The sequence below is a fragment of the Heteronotia binoei genome, chromosome 2 (assembly GCF_032191835.1).
Source record: "Heteronotia binoei isolate CCM8104 ecotype False Entrance Well chromosome 2, APGP_CSIRO_Hbin_v1, whole genome shotgun sequence".
NCBI classification, from domain to species: Eukaryota; Metazoa; Chordata; class Lepidosauria; order Squamata; family Gekkonidae; genus Heteronotia; species Heteronotia binoei.
Window position 1 is genome coordinate 189,131,441 of NC_083224.1, and position 23,258 is coordinate 189,154,698.

Below are 23,258 nucleotides of genomic sequence, written 5' to 3' on the forward strand. Positions count from 1 at the left end.
AGCAAACACTTCTCATCTTCCACAGTGAAGACGGAGGCAAAAAATTCATTTAGCTTCTCAGCCATTTCCCTGTCCTCCTTCAGTAACCCTTTGACCCCTCGGTCATCCAAGGGCCCCACTGCCTCCCTGGCTGGTTTCCTGCTTCTAATATATTTGAAGAAATTTTTATTGTTGGTCTTTATATTTTTTGCAATATGCTCCTCATAGTCCCTTTTTGCCTGCCTGATCACAGTCTTACATTTGATTTGCCATTGCCTGTGTTCCCTTTTATTAATCTCACTTGGACTAGCTTTCCACCACTTAAAGGAGTCCTTCTTACCTTTTACAGCTTCCATTACTTTGTTTGTTAACCATGCAGGCCTTCTCTTATACCTGTTTGTACCTTTCCTAACTTGTGGTATATATTTTATCTGTGCTTCTAGGATTGTAGTTTTAAATAGCCTCCAAGCTTCCCCAAGGGTTTTGACCGTATTTACTTTTCCTTTCAGTTTCCTCTTCACATGCCTCCACATCTCAGAGAATTTACCCCTTTTAAAGTTAAACGTGGTCGTGCCGGTGTTTTGGGGCAACTCCCTATTTATACAAATAGTGAAATCAATAACGTTATGGTCACTGCTCCCAAGCGGTGCAATTGCTTTTACATCTCTCACCAAGTCTTGGGCATTACTTAGGACCAAATCCAGGATCACCCCACCCCTGATAGGTTCTGTGACCATCTGCTCCATAGCACAGTCATTGAGAGCATCTAGAAACTCAGTCTCTTTCTCTCGACCAGAACACATATTGACCCAGTCAATCCGCGGGTAGTTAAAATCACCTATGACGACACAGTTTTTTCGTCTAGCCACCATCTTTAAGCCTTCCATCATATTATAGTCATCCTCTGTCTTTTGATTTGGTGGGCGATAACAAACTCCCATAGTTAAATTGCCTTTTGGGCCCTCTATTTCAACCCAAAGCATTTCTAGAAGGGAGTCCAATTCTCTGACCTCAGTCTTACTGGACCGTATGCCCTCTCTGACATACAGAGCCACCCCACCTCCAACCCTTCCCTCCCTATCCTTCCGGTATAACTTATATCCAGGAATCACCGTGTCCCACTGATTCTCCTCATTCCACCCAAGTTTCTGAAATTCCCACAATGTCTATGTTTTCCCCTAACACTAAACATTCCAACTAACCAATTTTACTTCAAAGACTTCTAGCATTTGTGTACAAACATCTATAATTTCCCAGGCAAGCTAGGCCCACTGCCTTCCTCCTGCCGCCTGGAGACTCTGACAGGCAGTCCATTCTGTTTGTCACCGTCTCAGTGGACAACTCTATTCCATTACCTGGTAGAAAAGTATCAGCTAACCCTTCATCTCTTTGAGATGAGTCTTCCCGAACCAGAGACATTTCATCTCCTGTCTGCTTTCCCCCTAGGTTTAGTTTAAAAACTGCTCTGCCACCTTTTTGATTTTAAGCGCCAGCAGCCTGGTTCCATCCAGGGACAAGTGGAGACCATCTTTTTCGCACAGCTCCCGCTTGTTCCAGAAAGCATCCCAGTGCCTAACAAACTTAAACCCTTCCTCCTTGCACCACCGTCTCATCCACACATTGAGACTTCTAATTTGTGCCTGTCTCTCCAGCCCTGCACGTGGAACACGTAGCACTTCTGAGAAGGCTACCTTGGAGGTCCTGGCCTTAAGTCTCCCACCTAGCAGCCTAAATTTTTCCTCCAGGACCTCATGACTGCATTTCCCCACATCGTTGGTGCCAACATGCACCACGACCACCGGCTCCTCCCCAGCACTGTCTATCAGCCTATCTACTACACGCGTAATGTCTGCTTCCTTCGCACCAGGCAGGCAAGTCACCATACGATCAGTACGCAGTTTTGCCACCCAGCTGTCTACTTGCCTAAGGATCGAATCGCCAACTACCAAGACCCCACCCCTCTCCCTGCCCAGGGATGGTTCCTTGGCGTGAAAGGATACCCCCTCAGCAACCGAAGAAGAGGTCCCTTCTGAAGGCACATTCCCCTTATCCTCAGCCCGGTGCCCTGTTCCCTCTCGAACCTCATGGTCCCTGGCAGCAACGGGGCTGCCACGTTCAGAGCGGCCCTGAGAGTCTTCCGTGAGTGCCTAACTGACTGTCTCTGCTTCTCCAGGTCAGTCACCTCAGCCTCAAGGGTACAAACTCGTTCCCTGAGGACCAGGAGCTCCTTGCATCGAGCACACACCCAAGACTTCTGTCCTGTGGGGAGATAGTCATACTTGTGACACTCAGTGCAAAACACTGGAAAGCCCCCACCCCCCTGCTGGCATTCTACCTTCATGATAGCTTTTTAAAAATATGCAGTCTCTTTTTAAACCCTGTTTATGTGGCTCCCAGCCTGGAGAGTCTACTTACCTTATTGGGAACGCAAGGAATCTGAGTTCCTGGTCCTTACACAGCCCCCCAGACCAAGAGCCCTTTAGCTCGCGCCTCTGGCAAGGCACAGCTTAATAATGCAAAGAGGGTGGGCAACACAGCCACTCAAATCAATCAGCCACAATCACCTTCTCCTTCAGCCCTTCACACGAACTCAAAAGTTTTCAGCAATTCCCCCAGCTGCCAAGGTCTCTGCAATGTGCTCAGTCTCTCAGTCTGTTGCTTTTGGTCTCCATTGCCTTGCAGAAAGCCTGTGGATTGTGGTGCGGAGTTATTCCTCAGCCAGGGTGAAGAAAGAAGCCAGGAGCAGATGGGCTTGTGAGAAGGCTGAACTCTTGGAGGGTGAGTCAGAAGGAAAGGGTTCTTTGCAGTAAGGGAAGCATTGGGGACTGTGGGTGGCACCCGCTCAAGAATAGCAAGCTTGGGCTAAAAATCTGTCAAATTCTGTTCCAGAATTGCTGGACTATAAATATTTATTTAATTCACACACACCCCACTTTTTTCCCAAGTGGGCACTTCTCCTCTATGTTACCCTCCCAACAACTGTGTGAGCCTGAGAGGGTGTGATTGGCCCAAGGTCACCCAGCCAGCTTCCCTGGCACAAGTTGGGATTTGAGCCTGGGTCTCCCCCATCCTGGTCCGGAGTCCTAACAGGGTGCTTGGCTTGGCAGTCAATGTTCCAAAATGGATGGCAGGCACTTTTTGCAAAGTTCTCTCCCTGTCCATGGGGGTGGGGGAGAGGGTACAAGGGGGTGTGTTTGGTATTAACCGAACCAAATAAATCCCTGAAAAATACCTTATTAGTGCCACGACTTGGAGTGAAGGGAAGGCGTTTTTAAATGCCAAGTAAGTTCAGGTTTCATACCAATATTGGGATTTAGGAATGTTGGAAAATACTGATATTTTGGGGTCTGAAAACCGATTTGTGTGTGCAGCGCTCTTCTGCATGCCAAATGTACCAAGCCCAGGTCATCTATAAATGATGCGCTGCTGGGTTCTCTGTGAATGTGCTGTGCAGTCCGGGCGAGAGGCAGCCGTTCTGTGCTCCCGGGAAGGAGACTTTTCCACACTAGGCTAGACAGCTCAGCTACTCAAGGCTCTTATGCTTGGGGAGGATTCCGACTTCAATCTTAATCCCTCATGTAGAAGCCTCACAAAAAGCTTTAGCACCCGGGACTGTTCTCTTCCAGTGTTGTCACAGCCTTTTGTTTAATCCTTGCAGTGCTGGAGGCCAGAGTGAAACAGCTGCAGGCTGATGATGCCTGTGAGGTGGTGGCCCCCAAGGTGCCGGGAGCCCCATCGAGGAAAAGCGACTTTGCTCAGACTGTACCGCGGAAAGGGGCTGGACCGGTTCGGAAAGATCCCTCTCCGAAGCACGAGGACAGGAGCGCTTCCCATCCCAGCCGCTGGATGGAGAAGCTGAACAAAGAGAAATCCGTCAAACACAAGCGGCTCTTGAGGCTCGAGGCCAAGCTCTCGGCTGCCGGTCCCAAGACGAAACCAGCCACGAAAGAGGGCAAAGCTGTCCAAGGGGAGGAGACGTTGTTCACTGACAGAAGGCCTGGCAGCCCTCCAACGTTTCAAGGCCCCAAGCAACCCGGAAGCTACCAAGAAGATCCCGGAGTGATGCCCCTCGGCACAGATCCTTCAGTGGGCAGTTGCGGGACCTCTGAAGGGCTGGAGGAGCAGGTTCAGCTCTGGGAGGGTGTTGAGGAGAGGCTGCTCCTGGAAGAGGAAGAAGGAAGCCAGCATGGAAATGTCCAGCTCAGTCTCTTGGCCTACCTGGACTGCTGCCTCTCTCTCGGCCAGACTGAGAGAGCTCAGCAGTGCCTGATGTTCTATCACCGCTCCCACGCCAGAAGGAAGCTGCTGGACATACGGATGTACAATCGGCTCATGTGTGGCTATGCCAAGAAGGTATTATTTGTTCTTTCTGCCCCTTGTGAAGGCAGCCTTTTTGCTCGTCTAGGAAGGAGGGGCTTATCCTTCCTTGGTGGAATTAAAATGTGTTCTCAGTTTTTTTGGAAGGATGAAATAGATGTAGAAAAGGAGGAGAATATTCCATGACACTGCAAAGAAGGTCTTGCTTTCTGGCTGCCCTGGCCTCTTCTCTTGGTTCAGCCCCCCCCCCTTCCTGCTGTGATGTCTAGGAACATTTGTGCACATTCTAACTACTCAGGGAGCAGTGTTGGGGTGAGAAGGTTGAGTCAGAGTTCTGCAGTTTGTACAGGAAATGGCTGTGGGAAAAGTGGAGTTGAGTTTTGTCATAATGAAGGGTGGGTGGGCTAATAAATGAAGGGGCTGACTGCAGAGTCTGTTTCCAAGATTAGCAATCTTACAGTATAGGGAGTTGAAATAAGAGCAGGAGAGGAAGTTTTTGAATTTTTTTTGCAGCTGCTGTGACAGAATAGTTTGCACTGCATCTGCAAATAGCAAGCCTTTATTGGCATAAAACAGATTTAGCAGTAAAATAGCAATATAAATAATATAAAATCCTAGATTATAGAGTACATAGGGAGCTAAAGTACATAAAATAAGTAAAATATATATGAGTGGAGTTTAGCCAAATTAAATAATTAAAACAAATAAAATGTGGTCATTCCAGAACCATTCTCTGTTGTATTTCCATGGCCTGTTGGAGAAATCTAGCCACCATTAAAGTTACCTCAGCGCAAGTGTCATTTAAAAGTTTGTGGACTTTGCCTGAATCAGCACAGCCCAACATATCTGCTAAGATATCTTTCAAGTATATACAACGAATATCATCATAAAGAGGACAGTTCAGTAATACATGGGAAATAGTTTCAATACACTTGGAATTACAAAGACAGTGTCTATTAGAGTACTCAATCCTGTTAAATCTACTAAATAGGATAGCAGATGGTAATGCATTGCATCTCGTTAACGAGAACGCACGCCGTTGCTGTGGAGCTTGCAGAGAGGAGAAATACGTCACTGCATCTGGAGAAACATCCATACTGGATGGGGTTATACTTCTGGGTAGCAGGGTTTGTGTGTGAACAAGGTTGGGGGTACAGGTGGCCCATAAGTTAAATAAGTGCAACAAGTGTGATGCAGTGTCAAAAAAGGCAAATGCCATCCTGGGGTGTATCAACAGAGGCATAACTTCCAGATTGCAAGATGTCATAGTTCTGCTATACACTGCATTGGTTCTGCCACACCAGGAGTCCTGTGTGCAGTTCTGGAGGCCTCTCTTCAAGGAGGATGTGGAATGAATGGAGCGGGTGCAGAGGACAGAGACGAGGATGATCAGGGGCCTGGAGACCAAGCCCGAGGAGGGAAGGCTGAGGGGTTCGGGAACATCCAGCCTGGAGAAGATGAGGTTGGGGGTGGGATATGATTGCTCTCTCTAAGTCTGTGAAGAGCTGTCACTTGGGAGAGGGCAGGGAGCTGATCCTGTCGGCAGCAGAGGCGAGGACTCGTGATAACAGTACTCCAAATGAGACCGCACCATCGATTTATACAGGAGCATTATGAAATCAGCCAGTATCATAATGCCCCTGTATAAATCGATGGTGCGGTCTCATTTGGAGTACTGTGTGCAGTTCTGGTCGCCGCACCTCAAAAAGGATATTATAGCATTGGAGAAAGTTCAGAAAAGGGCAACTAGAATGATTAAAGGGCTGGAACACCTTCCCTATGAAGAAAGGTTGAAACGCTTAGGGCTCTTTAGCTTGGAGAAACGTCGACTGAGGGGTGACATGATAGAGGTTTACAAGATAATGCATGGGATGGAGAAAGTAGAGAAAGAAGTACTTTTCTCCCTTTCTCACAATACAAGAACTCGTGGGCATTCGATGAAATTGCTGAGCAGACAGGTTAAAACGGATAAAAGGAAGTACTTCTTCACCCAAAGGGTGATTAACATGTGGAATTCACTGCCACAGGAGGTGGCGGCAGCCACAAGCATGGCCACCTTCAAGAGGGGGTTAGATAAAAATATGAAGCAGAGGTCCATCAGTGGCTATTAGCCACAGTGTGTGTGTGTGTGTGTATATATATATATATATATATATATATATATATATATATATATATATATATATATATATATATATATATATATATATGGCCGCTGTGTGACACAGAATGTTGGACTGGATGGGCCATTGGCCTGATCTAACATGGCTTCTCTTATGTTCTTATGTTCTTAATGGGTTTGAATTAAGGACGGGAAGGTATCAACTGAATATTAGGGGAAAAAATTTTGTATGGTCTAGAGTTGTTCAGCAGTGGAATCTGCTCTCTAGGGAGGTGGCAAGCTTCAAGCAGCAGATGGACGACCCCTGGTCAGGGGTGCCCTAGGGTGATCCTGCATTGAGGAGGGGGTTGAACTAGATGGCGTCTATGGCCCCTTCCAGCTCTGTGATTCTATTACCTTCTTTTGCTGGCTGATAGATTGACCGGGGGGTGGGGGGGTAGCTGTGTTGGTTTGAAGCAGGAGAACAAAGTTTTGAGTTCAGCAGGGGCACCGAGACCCACAAACTTCGTCGCTTTGGTTGCTTATCGGATGACTTGGAGCGTGGAGCAACTGGCGTCGGAAACCAAAGCCTTTTCTCATTTCTGCCCCTGTGTAGGGCTCCTTGAACCAAGTTGGGCAGCTATTCCATCAGCTGGGGGAGGCTGGGCTGAAGCCCAACCCAGAGTCTTACGTTGCTGCACTGGAGTGCATGGGCCGGTCCAGCGTCAGCCCAGAGGTCATTGCCAGGTAAGGTGCTTTTCTCCGTATTTGCTCCCTGTCCCTTGGCCCAGACAATGAGGTGCTTCCCTGTCTGTGTGGTAGGAGGCAGGTTGTTCATAAAAGAAACAGCTGGCCCCGGCTGGGCTTTGGCGGTACCTTTTGGATTCTCTGCAGGCTTCTTCCTGCGTGAAAGGTCACGGGTTTCTCCTGGCCTGATCCATCTGCCTTAACCAATTTACGGCGCATATCTTTGCCACAGACCAGGGTTTCTATGGAAAGAAAGGGCTCCTTTGGCGCTTGGATTGGCTGTGGCTCAAGGCATGTGACTAGTCTTCACGGCAGTAGGGGTGTCTTGGGAATAGACTTGTGCTGCTCAGTAGCATTTCAGAAGGCAAGAGGAATGGCAAGGAAGTTTTTTCATTTCATTTCATTTCATTTATTTCCTTTTGCCTCTCCTGAATCTGTTGTCCATCAACTTTATTGGGTGCCCACAACTGTGATGGGACTGGGAGAAGTTTTGTCTAGCTGCTCTTCCCATCCCATGTATAATTTTGTAAACCTCTGTTCTCTCCTCTCTCAGCTGCCTTTTTTCTAAACTGGAAAACCCCAGGCTTGTTCTGTGTAGCTCATGTTTGATTCCCCCCTCCCCCCCCCCCAACACACATCAGAACAAGCCACCCCCAAATCCAGCAGTCCTGGTGTGCTGGGTAGAGGGGCTTCTCTTGGTAATTCTGTCTGGAGCATCACCAGAATAAATGATGTGCAGTGAACTCACCGCATCACTCAGTAGCTGATTCCAGCACTGAACAACTCTGATTGTAAAAAAAAAAAAAAGATGGTCCTCTGCAAATATCGGGCAGATGTTGCTGGCTGCTGTTGGAAGTGCCCCTCAGTGGAAGATAAGAAGAACTGTGTTGAGCTCAGCTTCCTGTTTCACAGGGGCCAGCCAGCTCCCCTGCAGGGCCAGTAGACAGGGCATGGAGGCTGAGGCCTTCCCTGAGGTTGCTTCTTGGCCCTGGGACTCAGCCCTCGCTCCCTGTGGCTAGGAGCTATCGATGGACCTCTCGACCCATGAATCAACTTTCTAAAGCCATCTGTGCTTGTGGCTGCTCTGTCTGCTGGCAGTGAATTCTGCAGTTTGAGTAGTCATTCAGTATACAAGCATTTCCTTTTGCCTCTCCTGAATCTGTTGTCCATCAACTTTATTGAGTGCCCACAACTGTGATGGGACTGGGAGAAGTTTTGTCTATCTACTCTTCCCATCCCATGTATAATTTTGTAAACCTCTGTCCTCTCCTCTCTCAGCTGCCTTTTTTTCTAAACTGGAAAACCCCAGGCTGTTTAACTGGAAAGGTGCTCCAGCCCCTCCAGTGATCTCGATTTCCATCCTTTGTACTTTCCCCACAGCCACAGAATTCCAAATGATTCCACATCAAAGTTTTATATGTGGTCATTACATAATAGGCAATTTTAATTTCAGTCCCTTGCCTAATAGTTCCCAGCATGGGATTTGCCTTTTTCACTGAGGCTGCTGAGCCCTTAGGCAGCGCTTTCAGCAAGGCCTCCACTACCCCCTCCAAGACCTCTTCCCCTCTTCCCCTTGGCCAGCTCAGACCCTATCAGTATCTGTTCTGAAGTTAGCATGTGTTGTTCCAGTGTGCACTGCCTGGCGCTTACCCACCTAGAACTTCCATTTGCCACCTTGTTGCCTTCTCACCCAATTGGCAGAGACCCTCCGCAGTCTGTGTGGGTTGTCCTCTCTCCCCCATGTGAGCCTGACTCGCACTTTGCCGGCCTCTCTTGTGGAGCAGGTTTCCACCCCTGGTGACCTGTGACGGATAAATGTGCGCAGGCCTCATTTCATGTTCCACCTGCCTGAGCCACTGTCGTGCCTTGGGCTCTTTGTGCCCCTGAAGATCCGGCCTCTTTTCTGTTGGGAGTTGTTGAAGGATTTGGGGGCTATGTGGAGCCACTGTCCTGTTTGCAGACAGATCTTTGGGGCAGTCAGAGCCTCCTGTGTTTGGAAAGATCTGAACCTGCATGCCAGTCTCTTTGTGGCCTCCGTGTGGCATTCCATTTTTGGGATGTGGGGGTGGCTGGATTTGTCCCGAGTTGCTTGAATGGTTTGCTCAGTCAATTCTGTTGGCTGATATTAATTTCTGGATTCCCCCTTCCCTCCACACACACACACACACACACACACACACACACACACACACACACACACAGAGACACATTCAGTGTCCTTGAACATATGAAGCTGCCTTATACTGAATCAGACCCTTGGTCCATCAAAGTCAGTATTGTCTACTCAGACTGGCAGCGGCTCTCCAGGGTCTCAAGCTGAGGTTTTTCACACCTTTTTGCCTGGACCCTTTTTTGGAGATGCCAGGGATTGAACCTGGGACCTTCTGCTTCCCAAGCAGATGCTCTATCACTGAGCCACCGTCCCTCACCTGACTGGCAGCAGCTCTCCAGGGTCTCAAGCTGAGGTTTTCCACACCTATTTGCCTGGACCCATTTTTGGAGATGCCAGGGATTGAACCTGGGACCTTCTGCTTCCCAAGCAGATGCTCTACCACTGAGCCACTATCCCTCACCTGACTGGAGCGGCTCTCCAGGGTCTCAAGCTCAGGTTTTCCACACCTATTTGCCTGGACCCTTTTTTGGAGGTGCCAGGGATTGAACCTGGGACCTTCTGCTTCCCAAGCAGATGCTCTACCACTGAGCCACCGTCCCTCACCTGACTGGAGCGGCTCTCTAGGGTCTCAAGCTGAGGTTTTCCACACCTATTTGCCTGGACCCTTTTTTGGAGATGCCGGGGATTGAACCTGGGACCTTCTGCTTCCCAAGCAGATGCTCTACCACTGAGCCACCGTCCCTCACCTGACTGGAGCGGCTCTCCAGGGTCTCAAGTTGAGGTTTTCCACACCTATTTGCCTGGACCCTTTTTTGGAGATGCCGGGGATTGAACCTGGGACCTTCTGCTTCCCAAGCAGATTCTCTACCCCTGAGCCACCGTCCCTCCCCACTTTGAGATACTTGGGGCTACCCTTGAAGAGTGTTTGGAAGTTGCAGCTAGTGGAGAAGGCTGCCACTGGACTGCTGGTCGTGGCCAGCTTTTGGGAGCCTGTGACTCTGATATTACAGCCATGACACTGGCTATTGATCCCCTCCTAGGCCCAGTTCAGGGTGCTGATTTTGTCCTTTGAAAGCCCCACATGGCTTGGAACTGGATTGTCTGAAGGACTGTCTTCTTCCATACGTTCCTGCCCAGGAACTAAGATCGTAGGAAGAGGCCCTCCTGACTGCCCCATCAATCAAAGTAGCTCTTTTGGTGAGTGCACGAGAGAGGGCCTTTTCGGTAGCAGCCCCACAGTTATGGAACAACCTCCCCAGTTGTGCCCCCCCTTTACTTTCTATCTTTTTGGAGGCAGTTGAAGATGGTTTTAATTAGAACTGCGTTTGATTAAAACGGTTTTAAATTGTGATTTTAAATTTTTTGTTTGGTGTCGTTTATGTCTTTTTAAAAATATTGTAAACCTCCTTGAGGTCCTGTAAGAAAGAACAGTGGCTAGGAAATGTTTGACACAGATATAGCAAATACCTTTTTGGTGAAGCTAAGACAGCTTCTCCTTGACTTTGGCGATGCTGCTCTCCAGCTTCCTCAGGAGCCGGTGTGCCAAAAGAGTCGGTCGCAGGTCCCCCCCTCTCCCTAGGTGACTCTTCTCCTTTCACAGATGCCTCCAGCAGCTCAAGAAAGATGGCATCCAACTGGAGGAACTCTGGAGAGACGCCCAGCATGAGGAAGACAAGTTGAAGATGGCCCTGAAGGCCATCTGGAAGGTCAAGCCGGACTTCCAGCCTCCGCAGCTTGTCCGCCAAGTGAAGACCTCTGCAGTGCCCCTCTTCTGTGACTTCTACCAAAAGGCAAGCGGCGCTTGATCTGGGCCAAGCTCTTGGGTCCATTCTTGACACAGAAGATTGCCTTGGGGACATCATTGCTGTGCAGGGCCAGTGTGGTATAGTGTAGGGGTGGCCAACGGTAGCTCTCCAGATGTTTTTTTTGCCTACAACTCCCATCAGCCCCAGTCATTGGCCACGTTGGCTGGGGCTGATGGGAGTTGTAGGCAAAAAAAAAAATCTGGAGAGCTACCGTTGGCCACCTCTGGTGTAGTGGATAAAGTGTTGGACTAGGATCTGGGAGACCCAGGTGCAAATCCCCTCTTGTGCCACGGAAGCTGACTGCGTGCCCTTGGGCCAGTCTCCCACTCTCTCAGCCTGAGTCACCTCACAGGGCTGCTATCGGGATAAAAAAGAGGAAGGGGAGATGTCATAAACGGCTCTGGGGCCCCCCCCTGGGGAGAAAGGCATTGGGTTATCAGTGAAGTAAAATGTTTACAATGAAAATAAATAGGGCCCTTAAAGTTCCCATCCTTCCTTCCTTGCTGCTTGCTGTGCTCTGGACATGGAGGGATGAAACATGGGAGTCCCGAGGAATTTGGGCCCTTTGTTTGTGGGGCTGCTGCTGCTGTGTGTGAAGGGGAGGGGCTGCAGGCAGGTTCTAGTTGGGGGACTTCCACGACTGCCCTGGAAAGCTGCTGACCTGACATGCCAGAAGCCCAGTCCTGTGGCACAGTTTCTAGATCTGCGTTGCTCCACCAGTCTGAGCGGGCATGCTCCCAGGCTCTTCCTCCGTGCCACTGGGCTCCCCCTGCTCTCGTTGGCACTTGGATTCAGGCCCCTCGCACGTCACTCGCTTCCCTTTGGTCTTGTTGCAGGAGAAGCCCGTTCCATACCCGAAGCTGGATTTCACAGTGCAAGAGCTGCGCCAACGATTTCAGGAGCAGCTGCAGATGGAGGTGTCCAACACGGTCACCATCGACTCGGTGGAGGCGGAGAAGCCCCTGACGGAGCGAACAGTCAAAGCAGTAAATGGGGCTCTGGAGAGAGGGGAGGGGCTTATGCCACAAAAGCCCTGTGCCGTTTCAAAATCTGATTTTAATAATATTATTTAGTATTGCTGTAAAGCAGGGATCCCTGACGTTTTTGGAAACTGTGGGCACCTTTGAAATTGTGACACAGGGTGGTAGGCACCACTGTAAGATGGCTGCCCTGGGAGGTGGAGCCAACCGCAAAATGGCTGTTGCAATGAAACAGAGCCAGGCACACAGAGGAAGCCCCAAGTGCAGGGCAGAAGAGGGGCACTTTTAAAAATTCACTGGAAAAGAAGGGTGAGAATGAATTTTAAAAACCCTCTGCACCCAGACTGGCATTCATGCATCATATCACAGTGGAAGGTATTTCTTAACAGTGTTTGTTTTATCCCCCATTTTTCTCTAGTTGCTATTTGGGGGACTTGTGTTCTGGCTCTTATCGGGGCTTCCTTTCTGCAATTTCCCACTCGCCTTACGCTGCTCTTGCGCTCCTCTTCTCAGCGTTGCTTCCATCTGATTTCCCGCTATCTGCCCTCGGGGCTGCAACTAGCTTTGGCCTTTTCACACGGCAAACAGAAATGTCTAAAAACCAGCTTCTGTTTGCTGCCCAAAGAAGGCAAAGTTAGTTGAAGCCCCGGGGCAGATAGTGTGAAATCCGATGGAAGCCCTACTGAGAGCGGCGTAAGGCGAGTGGGAAATTGGTCCAGCTGTAGTGGTAACCAATATGAGACCCTCAGTGAATTCACGTCTAACCTGCCTGCTCAGTAATGCTTAGAGCTGTGCAGACAAAGCATTCCAAGGAACCTGAAGCTCTCCTCCCTTTCATCTGTCCTCCTGGCTTTCTTGTCCCACCCCCATGACGTGCAGCTGCGGATTCAGGCCCTAGCAGTGATTCTGCCTTTTGCCCTTGGTGTGTAGCGAGAGCTGCTGGCTGTGCTCCGTTCCCGGTGGCGGGCAGCCCTCCTCAAGAGCTTTCAGGAATCCAAGCTCCACCTGGGCCAGAGGACGTCAGGGCAGCTGAACTTGTATCCTTTCCTGTGCGTGTTGAAGAACGAGGAGTATGTGGACATCTTGATGCGGGTAAGGCATGCTGCCGAAATAAGCCTGTGGTCCATTAGCGCTGGACTCACGTGTAGCCAGATGCTTCGCTCCTCCATCCCATTAGGGAATCTGGACTGAACAATTCTAATCTGTTATCACATTTAGCATCTCCAGTTTCTGTCAGCCTTTAAATGTGGTGGTACATATGAGGTAATTTTGAGTTTTGTTCCTTGAACTGAGGCCAACAAACCAGGAAGGGAACCTTCAGAGAGTTTATCTTTTATGGAAAAAGGAACTGAGCAGAGTTTGAGTCCAGTCAGGCACCTTTACAACACACAAAGTGTAATCCTGGATTTGTGCTTTTGTGTGCACGCACACTTCTTCTGAAGGCCAGGTGGGGGGAGTGAAGAAATGGGGCTGAGGCCACTGGGCACCTTGGGGATGGGGGCAGGGCTGCCTTTCTGCCTCTGGTGGTCAGCAGAGTGTAGCAGTTAAAATGTTGGACTGGGATCTGGGAGGCCCAGGTTCGAATCCCCGCTCCGCCATGGAAGCCTTGGGCCAGTCACACCTTCTCAGCCTCACCTACCTCGCAGGGTTGTTGTGAGGATAAAAATGGAGGTGAGGAGAACAACGTGAGCCCCTTTGAATCCCCACTGGGGAGAAAGGCAGCGCATGAATGAATTAAATAGTAAATAAAATAAAACGTTCAGCAGCTCCCTCTGAGGAGCCCTGATGTGCCAGTGGGTAGGTTGCCCGAGGGAGTCCTGGCAGATCCTGGTGGCCATTTTGCCAGCATCTCCAAAGTTTAAAAAAAAAGCAAAGAAATTGTGTGGACCTCTCAACATTTAACCATTGAAATGTGAGTGGGGACCTGCCCTCCACATTCTGAGACATGTTTTAGCCTTGCAACAACCCAAGGGGAAGCTCTGCTCTCCTCCCACATCTCTCCTCTGCTTTGGATTCTCTTGGGTGGGCTTTTGATGGTGCCCTGCTCTCTCCTTCCAGAGCATCTCCAGTCTCCCTCCTCAGGGGGAATCCCTCTTGGTGCTGGCCAGGGAATTGGGCACCAAAGTCTACAACAAGTACCTCATCCAGAAGAAGGCCTGGAGCCGCTTGGTGAAGAAGATTCAGAAACTCTATGACAGTTATGTCCAGCTGTTGGCAAAGGACACTCTGGTATGTAACGGCCGGCCAGGAAGGGTGGAGGTCTGGTATGTAACGGCCGGCCAGGAAGGGTGGATGCAGCAGCCCAAGTCGAGCAGCTGAAGGGGAGGGGGCCGGGTCTTGTGGTGCCGCTTTCTCCGGGACCTGCCGCTGGGCACCCTCTAGTGCAGGTCGGCCCCGTTTCCCGCCGGCTCGGTCTCCCATGGGTCTTCCCCCAGCTCTTCCACCATTATAGAATCCTCGTCAAGCACCATCGACAAGGCGGTGCTGCTGCGGCCCGATTCCTTCGGTTTGGCCGGCTTCTTCGGCCCCGCGGTTGGCCCCTTCGGGGTGGGGGTGACGGCCCTGACTCTCTCTGGACAGTTCGCTGCCAGGTGACTTGGGTCCCCACATGGGTAGCACTTGTGAGTAGGGGGAAAGGTCTTGGCAGCCCCCCCCCCCCCCCGCGGGAGCCTTCCTCGCCTCGGCCCTCGGGGTGGCCCGGGGTTCCTGGCTCGATTTCCCTTGGTGCTGCTGGCGCTGGAGGGCCACCGTCTTCATGTTGGTTTCGACGTCGAACCCGGAAGAACTTCAACAAGGGGATGCCTCAGTCTTTGCTGTTGTCTCGTTGCTTTATTTGTTTGTTTATTTTTGAGGAGCAGCTTTGAATCTTTCGCTGTGTCTCTGCCTAACCTATCTCACAGGGTCATTGTGAGGATAAAATTGTGGGAAAGACCACGTGCTGCGCTAAGAAATAGAAAGGATAGGTGGGGAAAATGTTTGAAGAAAACTGTTCTGTCTTAACTACAAGCCACGGGGTTTTTTTGTTTTGTTTTGATGTTTCAGATGACCGGGGGTGGGGTGGCAGAGGGAGTCTTTGACTGGGGCCCACGTTGACTTTTGGAAACTTCAGTTTTGAACTTTTGACTCTTTTTCCAAGAGGGAGGAATTTCCTGAGGGTGGAACAACCAGGAAATTCCTGGAAGTTGGGCGCTCTTGGTGGCTGATGGGTTTGGCTGATGGGTTAGGAGAGCCAGTTTGGTGTGGTGGTTAAGTGTGCGGACTCTTATCTGGGAGAACCGGTCTGATTCCCCACTCCTCCACTTGCGCCTGCTGGAATGGCCTTGGGTCAGCCATAGCTCTGGCAGAGGTTGTCCTTGAAAGGGCAGCTGCTGTGAGAGCCCTCTCCAGCCCCACCCACCTCACAGGGTGTCTGTTGTGGGGGAGGAAGGGAAAGGAGATTGTGAGCGGCTCTGAGACTCTTCGGAGTGGGGGGCGGGATATAAATCCAATATCTTCATCTTCTTCTTCACTCTCCTCTCCGTAGCCCAATCACTACCTGCCGCGGGAATACTGGGAGCAGCTGGAGGTGGAGGCCAACTTCAGCCCATCCCTCGTCACCCAGGAGTGTGTCTGGCCCCACTCCCTTCTGGTGCAGCTGGGCCTCCACCTGGTCGAGCTTCTAGTGCAGGTCCTCAAGATGGAGAGCAACCTCCTCACTCTGGGCCTGGAGCCGAAACTCATCCCTGTCCTGTACCACGTCTATTCTTTCCGCAGCGGCCGCCAGGTGAGGAAGCCAAGTTAAGTTCTGCACATAAGCCAACACCTGCTGGGGGGTTTTGCTGGTTGCAAAACTTACACGGAGTCACGGACTTCAGCGCTGGTTTTTCAAAATGCAGAATATACCAATCCGTTTCATTTGTGGAAAATAGTTTGCGTTCTAGGAAACATCAGGGACAAGATCACTAGGGAGCATCTGCAAATGGGCTTTGACGGGCATATTTAGGGGGAATTCCTGGTGGGTCCTGAAGGTAGGGAGGGACCCTCTGGAGTGGAGGCCCAGGGCACCAGAGAGCCAACAAGACTTTTGGGGTAGAAGCTTTCACATTTCAGGGGTCCTTTCAGCAAATACAAGCTTTGATTCTTGAAAGCTCCCGGCCCCAAAATCTTGCTGGTCTCTCAGGTGCTCCTGAACTTGGAGCCGGTGAGCCTTCTGCAGACCAGCACAGCCATCCTCTGGAACTGGACTCTCGGCAGTCGCAGGGGGTGCGGAGGTGCAAATGGCGTGCCACAAAATGTGATTCTACACACAGAATTGTGTAGAATCACATTTTGTATTGAGGTTCTCCCCCACCCTCTAAATTTTTAAATGCACGTTGGTAGCCCTTCTGGAGGTATTCTTTGAAGTGTGGGGCTGAAGCCTTTAGGGCCCAGGGTCTTCAATGCCCCTCCCTTCAATGCCACTGAAAGAGATTTCAGCTGGACAGAGAAAGGGCCTTCCGTGCCCCTCCCTTCAATGCCACTGAAAGAGATTTCAGCTGGACAGAGAAAGGGCCTTCCGTGCCCCTCCCTTCAATGCCACTGAAAGAGATTTCAGCTGGACAGAGAAAGGGCCTTCCGTGCCCCTCCCTTCAATGCCACTGAAAGAGATTTCAGCTGGACAGAGAAAGGGCCTTCCGTGCCCCTCCCTTCAATGCCACTGAAAGAGATTTCAGCTGGACAGAGAAAGGGCCTTCCGTGCCCCTCCCTTCAATGCCACTGAAAGAGATTTCAGCTGGACAGAGAAAGGGCCTTCCGTGCCCCTCCCTTCAATGCCACTGAAAGAGATTTCAGCTGGACAGAGAAAGGGCCTTCAATGCCCCTCCCCCAGGACTAGCAGAATTAAGCAGCCCTCCATGGGGATAGGAGCGCCTGTTGCAGTGTATGTATTTAGGTGTATTTGTCCAAAAGGAAATCAAAAATACAATGTGCAAATCTAGAACAGCACACGAACACCACACATTAAAAGCCATTCAGTGAAGCCGGTCTGTAGCAGTAGTGTCATCCACTTGAACGTGTTGGAACCTGCAGATGGTCAATAAATTCAGCAGCATCAAATTATTGAGCGACTTGAAAACTATAATAGGTAAGAAAGAGGCCTTGATGGGGGACGTCTCCGTCTAGCCCAATCTGGTCAGATCTCCGAAGCTAAGCATATTCGGATGGGAGACCACCAAGGAAGTCCAGGGTCACTGCGTAGAGGCAGGCAGCGGCCAACCACCTCTGAACGTCTCTTGCCTTGAACACCTATGAGGCATCAAAATAAGTTGGCAGTGACCCCCCCCCCCCCCAAAAAAAAGGGTGTGTGTGAGAAAAATAGGCCAGGATTAAGCATAGCAAAGAGGAGATACAAGTTCTGACTAAAAGCCAGTATCTTGTGACCAAAAAATGTTTACCTTCCTCTTCCTTCAGATCGGGTTCATCAGACCCCACCCCATCCTGACCCGGCTTCTCTCTGAGGCTGCCGAAACCACCCTCAGCTTTGACTCCTTTGTCATCCCCATGCTGTGCCCGCCGGTGCCGTGGCTCTCTCCTTCCTTTGGTGCTTACATCCTCAGCCCCACCAAGCTCATGCGCTGCATTGATGGGGCGGTGCAGCACCAGCTTCTTCTGGAGAGGTGCCCCCGTGGGAATCTCTTTTCAGTCATGGACGCGCTCAATCAGCTGGGCAACTGCCCGTGGAAGATCAACCGGGCCATCTTGGACGTTGTGGTCTCCATTTTTAATGACAAAGGGAATGAGAAGCTGGATGTCCCACCCCCGCCTTCTGAAGCCCCCCAGCCCACCAAGTTTGCCCTCGGAGGCACCCCCTTGACCAAGTCCGCTTTGAAGCGGGAGATGGCCCAGTGCCGCAAGAAAGCCAACGAGATGTTCAGCCTGCGCATGGACACCCTCTACAAGCTCTCCATTGCCAAGCACATGGGCGACCGGGCCTTCTGGTTCCCCCACAACATGGACTTCCGTGGGAGGACTTACCCGTGCCCGCCTCACTTCAACCACCTGGGCGGTGACCTCACTCGGGCCCTCCTCCTTTTTGCGGAGGGGAAGCCCCTGGGCCCGCGGGGGCTGGACTGGCTGAAGATCCACCTCATCAACCTCACTGGATTGAAGAAGAAGAACTCTCTGCAAGACAGGCTAGCCTACGCCAACGAGATCATGGAGGACATCTTGGATTCAGCAGACTACCCACTGACGGTGAGGATAAATCACACATGTGGGTGGCCTTTTGACTTTGAGTGTGAGCCATTGGTATCCAGGACATAGAGAGGGGGACAGGGAAATGGGAATTCTGGGTCGGAGAGCTTTCTTTGCAGTGGAATTATTGTGTCAGCCTTGTGATGGGTGCTGTTGTCGCGCCCTGGTCCTTCTCTGTAAACTGTCCCTGTTGCCTACTTTGGGCAGTTCTTAGTGTTCAGGCACAGGGGTGGCTGGGCAGGGCTTTTGCCCGGCAGGGCTTCTAGTTATTTGCTGTGGAGATTAAAAGGGCATCCTGTTAAACAGCATGTCTGCCTAAAATGAAGAGGTTCTGTTCAAGTGACATATAATCCCACTCTCTGACTTTTGTGGTTGACTCTGCCCCCTGTGGCAACCATTTTGTGATTGGCTCTGCTCTGTGCCGTAGCCATTTTGTGATTGGCACTCATTTTGTGATTGTGCTTGCTGCCCTTTGTCAAAATTCCAAAGGTGCCCATAAGCTCAAAAATGTTGAGCTTATGGGCACCACAGGCTTAAAACAGTGGCACTTGTTTGTCTTAAAGGTGCTCTCTTTGTATTTCTCCCATGGGATCCAGGGAACTGGGCAAAGGAAACTGGCTCTTTCCCTCCCTGTCCAGGAGACCAGAAGGGGAAGGAACCCCAACCAATGGGGAAAATAGAGGTGTTGGTCTGTAGCTCCTGTGGGATTGAACAAGCCTTGCAAAGCAAGTTGAGATGCAGAAGGAAGCAAGAGAGGGAGAAGGAAGCAGACAAGAGTCAGTTGCTCTGGGGCCTGATTCGACCCCTGGGCCGCTTGTTTGACACCCTTGGGTTAGAGTTGACAAAGAGAACTTTTTCTTCCTCTCCCAAAATAGTAGAACTTGATGGCATCCAGTGAAGCTGATGGGGCAGTAGGTTCAGGACAGACAAAAAGGAAATGCTTCTGCGTGCAGAGAGTGATTAAAATGTGGAATTCACTGCCACAGGCATAAACAGCTTTCAAAGAGAAGATAGGCCTGTCAGCGCCTACTAGCCACAAGGACTGAGAGGGACCTCCATGTTCCCAGGCAGTCAGCATCTGAGGAAGATCTGTGTTCCCAGGCAGTCAGCCTTTGGATCCCAGTGCCAGGAGGTAACATCAGGGAAAGGCCTCTTCTAGAGGAACTCACTGGCTACAGTGATCCACAGGATGCTGGTCTAGGTGGACCACTGCTCTGATCCAGTAGGTCTCCCCTGATGTGCTTGTGGTTTGTCATGGATTCCCTTCTGTTGTTTATTGCTTGAACTAGGCAAAAAACTGGGGGGGAACCTTGTAGTGGCTTTTGTCTGACAAAGTACATAAGGAGTCCAGACAACATCTGAAAGTTATTGCTGGCTGCTTTCCTCCTCAATCCCAGCAACATGGGGACAACAACATTGGACTGTGGTTCGGGGACCTCAGAAGCTGCCCTCCCTCAGCCACAGCCTCCAACTGGGGAATAGCTATGCTGGACTACATTGCAGGGCTGCTGGGAGCTGTTCCAGTTCAGCCTGTACGTCTCCCCCCTCCCCTTTCATAATATGGTGACTGGCTGCATTAAAAAAAAAAAATGGTTTAAAACTCCCCGCTTTCCCAGTCACATTTTGCATGAAGACATTAAAGAAAAAAAACCCACCTACAATTGTCAGGAAGTCTCCTGTCTAGACATGGAGTTAATTGCCCAGCTTTCTTTAAAAGCCCTTTGGCCTGTGAGTACGGAAGAGAGAAAGGGAGGCAGAAAGCCATGCAGCCATTGTTGTCCTTCCTCCCCTTTCTTTTTCAGAGCTCTTCTGTTCTATGACGAGGAGAGTACTATAAATTAGTTTAGGAAGGAAAGTTTGACAGGAATTTAGACAAGTTGGAACGGGTCCAGAGGAGGGCGATGAAGATGGTGAGGGGTCTGGAGACCATGTCCTATGAAGAAAGGTTGAAGGAGCTGGGCAGGTTTAGCCTGGAGAGGAGGCGGCTGAGAGGTGATATGATCACCATCTTCAAGTACTTGAAGGGCTGTCATCTAGAGGATAGTGTAGAATTGTTTCCTGTGGCCCTGGAAGGTAGGACCAGAACCAGTGGGTTGAAATTAAATCAAAAGAGTTTCCGGCTCAACTTTAGGAAGAACTTCCTGCTAAGTGGAACCGGCTTTCTTGGGAGATGGCGGGCTCTCCTTCCTTGGAGGTTTTTAAACGGAGGCTAGATGGCCATCTGATAGCAATGAAGATCCTGTGAATTTAGGGGGAAGTACTAGTGAGTTTCCTGCATTGTGCAAGGGGTTGGAATAGATGACCCTGGAGGTCTCTTCCAACTCTATGACTCTATGCACTGATAAAGTTATATTGGGATCACTGTGTAGCGTCAGATAGGGAATAACATCCCTTTGAGAATTAGTGAACGATAAATGTGATAAAAGAGGTAAAATCCATCAATTTCTAAAAGCAGTATAAAAGGAACTTTCTGGTATTTTATAAGAAAAAGTATGGATTTTACCCCTGGCTCCCAGGACAAAGATGGTCTGAATATGGAATATGACAAAACTCCCACATAACATTTCAAAGGGGTTAGCATTCAGATGGAACAAATGCCCAAGCAAGATGAGGAACCATTAAATATCTCATACAGGATCAAGATGTTAAAATGGCAACAAACTCTAGGAGCGTGAATTGCCCTCCTCTGATAACCACACTTGGGGAGACGGTGCTTGAGGATAGAGAGGGTCTCTGCCCTGCCAAGCTGAAGAATTTCTTCTGTTGTCAGCCCCACTTTCTGTCATCTGAGGTCAACAATCTTCATCCATACCAAATGATAAGCACTGAGTTCGAGAGAAAACCACAAGCCCTCTGCTTCTGTATCAAAAATAGCCTTTATTCTTTTCTTAAAAGGCACTGAGCTGTGCTTTGGCTTCCAACAACTATTGGCCTGATTCAGCGTTGAGAGGTGCATCTGAAACACCCGGAGAGGTGCCCAGTATCCAACCTGAAATTGCTCAGCAGCTGTTGCAGGGGGGCAAGGCCAGAGTTCAAATCTCCCACTCTGCCATGGAGCTCCCTCTGGCCATCTCCTTTTCCTCCGCCCCCTGTGCCTTGCAGCGTGACTGTGAAGGGATGGGGAGGAAACCAGGGATGCCGGGGGGGGGGGGGGGTAGTAATGAACCAGCTAAAACAGGGGTGTCAAACTCATTTGTTAGGAGGGCCGGATCTGTCACAAATGGGACTTTATGGGGCCGGGCCATGAGTGTCATAAAATGTCAGGTAGTGGAGATATAAACTTTATAATGGCCACAGACAAACCCAATCAGATATTTTTTTTTAAACTTAAAATACAAACATGCTTAAAACTCTTCCAGCGGTTTAAGCTGGAAAGGTGGAGGGCTAGTGGAATTTGGCAATGCAATTTTAAAAATAAAACATCAAGAAAAAGCACAAGGCTCTGACTCTGTGGAAACAATGAAATGGCATTGTAAACTTCTCCCCACCGGTCTACTCATATTGGCAAAGCCTTTCCAGTATAATATCCCCCTTTGGCTGTGGGTTCCCACATTAGAGCACTCACTAGGTTAGGTCCATTCAGGAGAGATAAGCTGGCTGAAAGCATCAACCCTTGTTTGCAAGGACACAACTCCAGGAAGCATGAGTTTCAGCTAACTATAGGGAAGCTGAAAATGTAACCATCTCTCCATTTGAAACCACTGCAGAGTACAGACAAAGCTGCAAGGAAAATGTGGAATAGATCTTAAAATCTACCCCACGTTTTCCTTGCAGCAGCCAGCAAAGAAAGGCAGGAAGAACCTGGGACTCAGCCAGCAAGCTTCAAAGGGTGCTTCAAAGAGCCTTTGAAGATCTCAGGCTGAAACTGAAGGAGTCTCAGCCTGGGAACTGTAAGAAAGAGCCTGGGAGCTTCCAAGGGTAAAGACGGGAGGGGGAGGGGGGGGGAGAAAAGAGCCCTGCAGGCCTGATCAAAGCCTTGAGTGGGCCGGATCCTGCCCGCGGGCTGGGTGCTTGACACCCCTGAGCTAAAGAAAGGTCTGTCGGAAGCTGGGTTGGAGGGGTTGCCCAAGCAAAGGGGTGCCGGTTCCCAGGGTACTTCTGGTTGACATTTCTGCTCTAAACTGAGATGTTGTTCCCCTCTGCTCATTACAAGACCCTCAATCTCTGCCTGCTGCTCCCCAGGGCAGGAAGTGGTGGATGGCTGCAGATGAGCCATGGCAGACGCTGGCTTGTTGCATGGAGATCGCCAGGGCCACAAGAGCCCCGGACCCCGCTGCTTACGTCTCCCAGTTTCCCGTCCATCAGGTGCGTGGGCAACAGGATTCCAGGAGGGGAGGGCCCCGCTGCTTCTCTCTCAGCCGCCAACCTGCGCTCTGTTGTGTGGTCTCTTTTCAGGACGGCTCTTGCAATGGGCTCCAGCACTATGCGGCCCTCGGGCGGGACATCATTGGGGCTGCCTCTGTCAACCTCATGCCGTGCGATGAGCCCCAAGACGTTTACAGTAGCGTGGCTCAGCAGGTGAGGCGGGGGGGGGGGTGCTGCTGGGAACTCCCGCTGGGGACGTGGACTGATTTATTTGCTGGCTTTGTTTCTAGCCTGCCTTTCTCCCCACAGGGGACCCAAAGCGGCTTACTCGGTTCTCTCCTGTTTTATCCTCCCGCAGCAGCCCCGTGGGGCTGAGAGGACCCTGGCACTAGGGGCATTCAGAACAGGATGGACCACTCCTCTCCACTGGCTCTTTTGAGTTTCTGACATGCTGGCTGGCAGAGTCAGTGGTCTAGCAGCTGCCGTCCTTTTCTGTTCACAAAAATGATGTGTGGGGGGGGGGATCACCCACAGATGAAGGAGGGGAGGATCTTTGTGCTCTGGAGACTTCAGGGAAACACTACTTGGACAACCACCAAAAAGCCTTCAGCAATCTGTTCTGATGTGCCCCTCAGCACACTCCAGAAGGAACAGGCTGTCAAGAGTCTCTGGTTGTTTCGCAGCAGGGGAACAGCCAGCTC

The 23,258-nt window shown here is 50.4% G+C and overlaps 1 protein-coding gene across 1 annotated transcript in view; it reads left to right on the forward strand.

The window, feature by feature from the left end:
* The first annotated feature begins 2,612 nt into the window (after positions 1-2,612).
* Positions 2,613-23,258, forward strand: part of POLRMT (RNA polymerase mitochondrial) — a 30,042-nt gene continuing 9,396 nt past the window's right edge. The window contains 11 exon segments of the mRNA XM_060233487.1: positions 2,613-2,757; positions 3,638-4,332; positions 7,014-7,144; positions 10,858-11,047; positions 11,899-12,048; positions 12,973-13,134; positions 14,101-14,271; positions 15,566-15,805; positions 17,470-18,252; positions 22,435-22,557; positions 22,648-22,787. Coding sequence (XP_060089470.1) covers positions 2,613-2,757; positions 3,638-4,332; positions 7,014-7,144; positions 10,858-11,047; positions 11,899-12,048; positions 12,973-13,134; positions 14,101-14,271; positions 15,566-15,805; positions 17,470-18,252; positions 22,435-22,557; positions 22,648-22,787 — 2,930 coding nt within the window.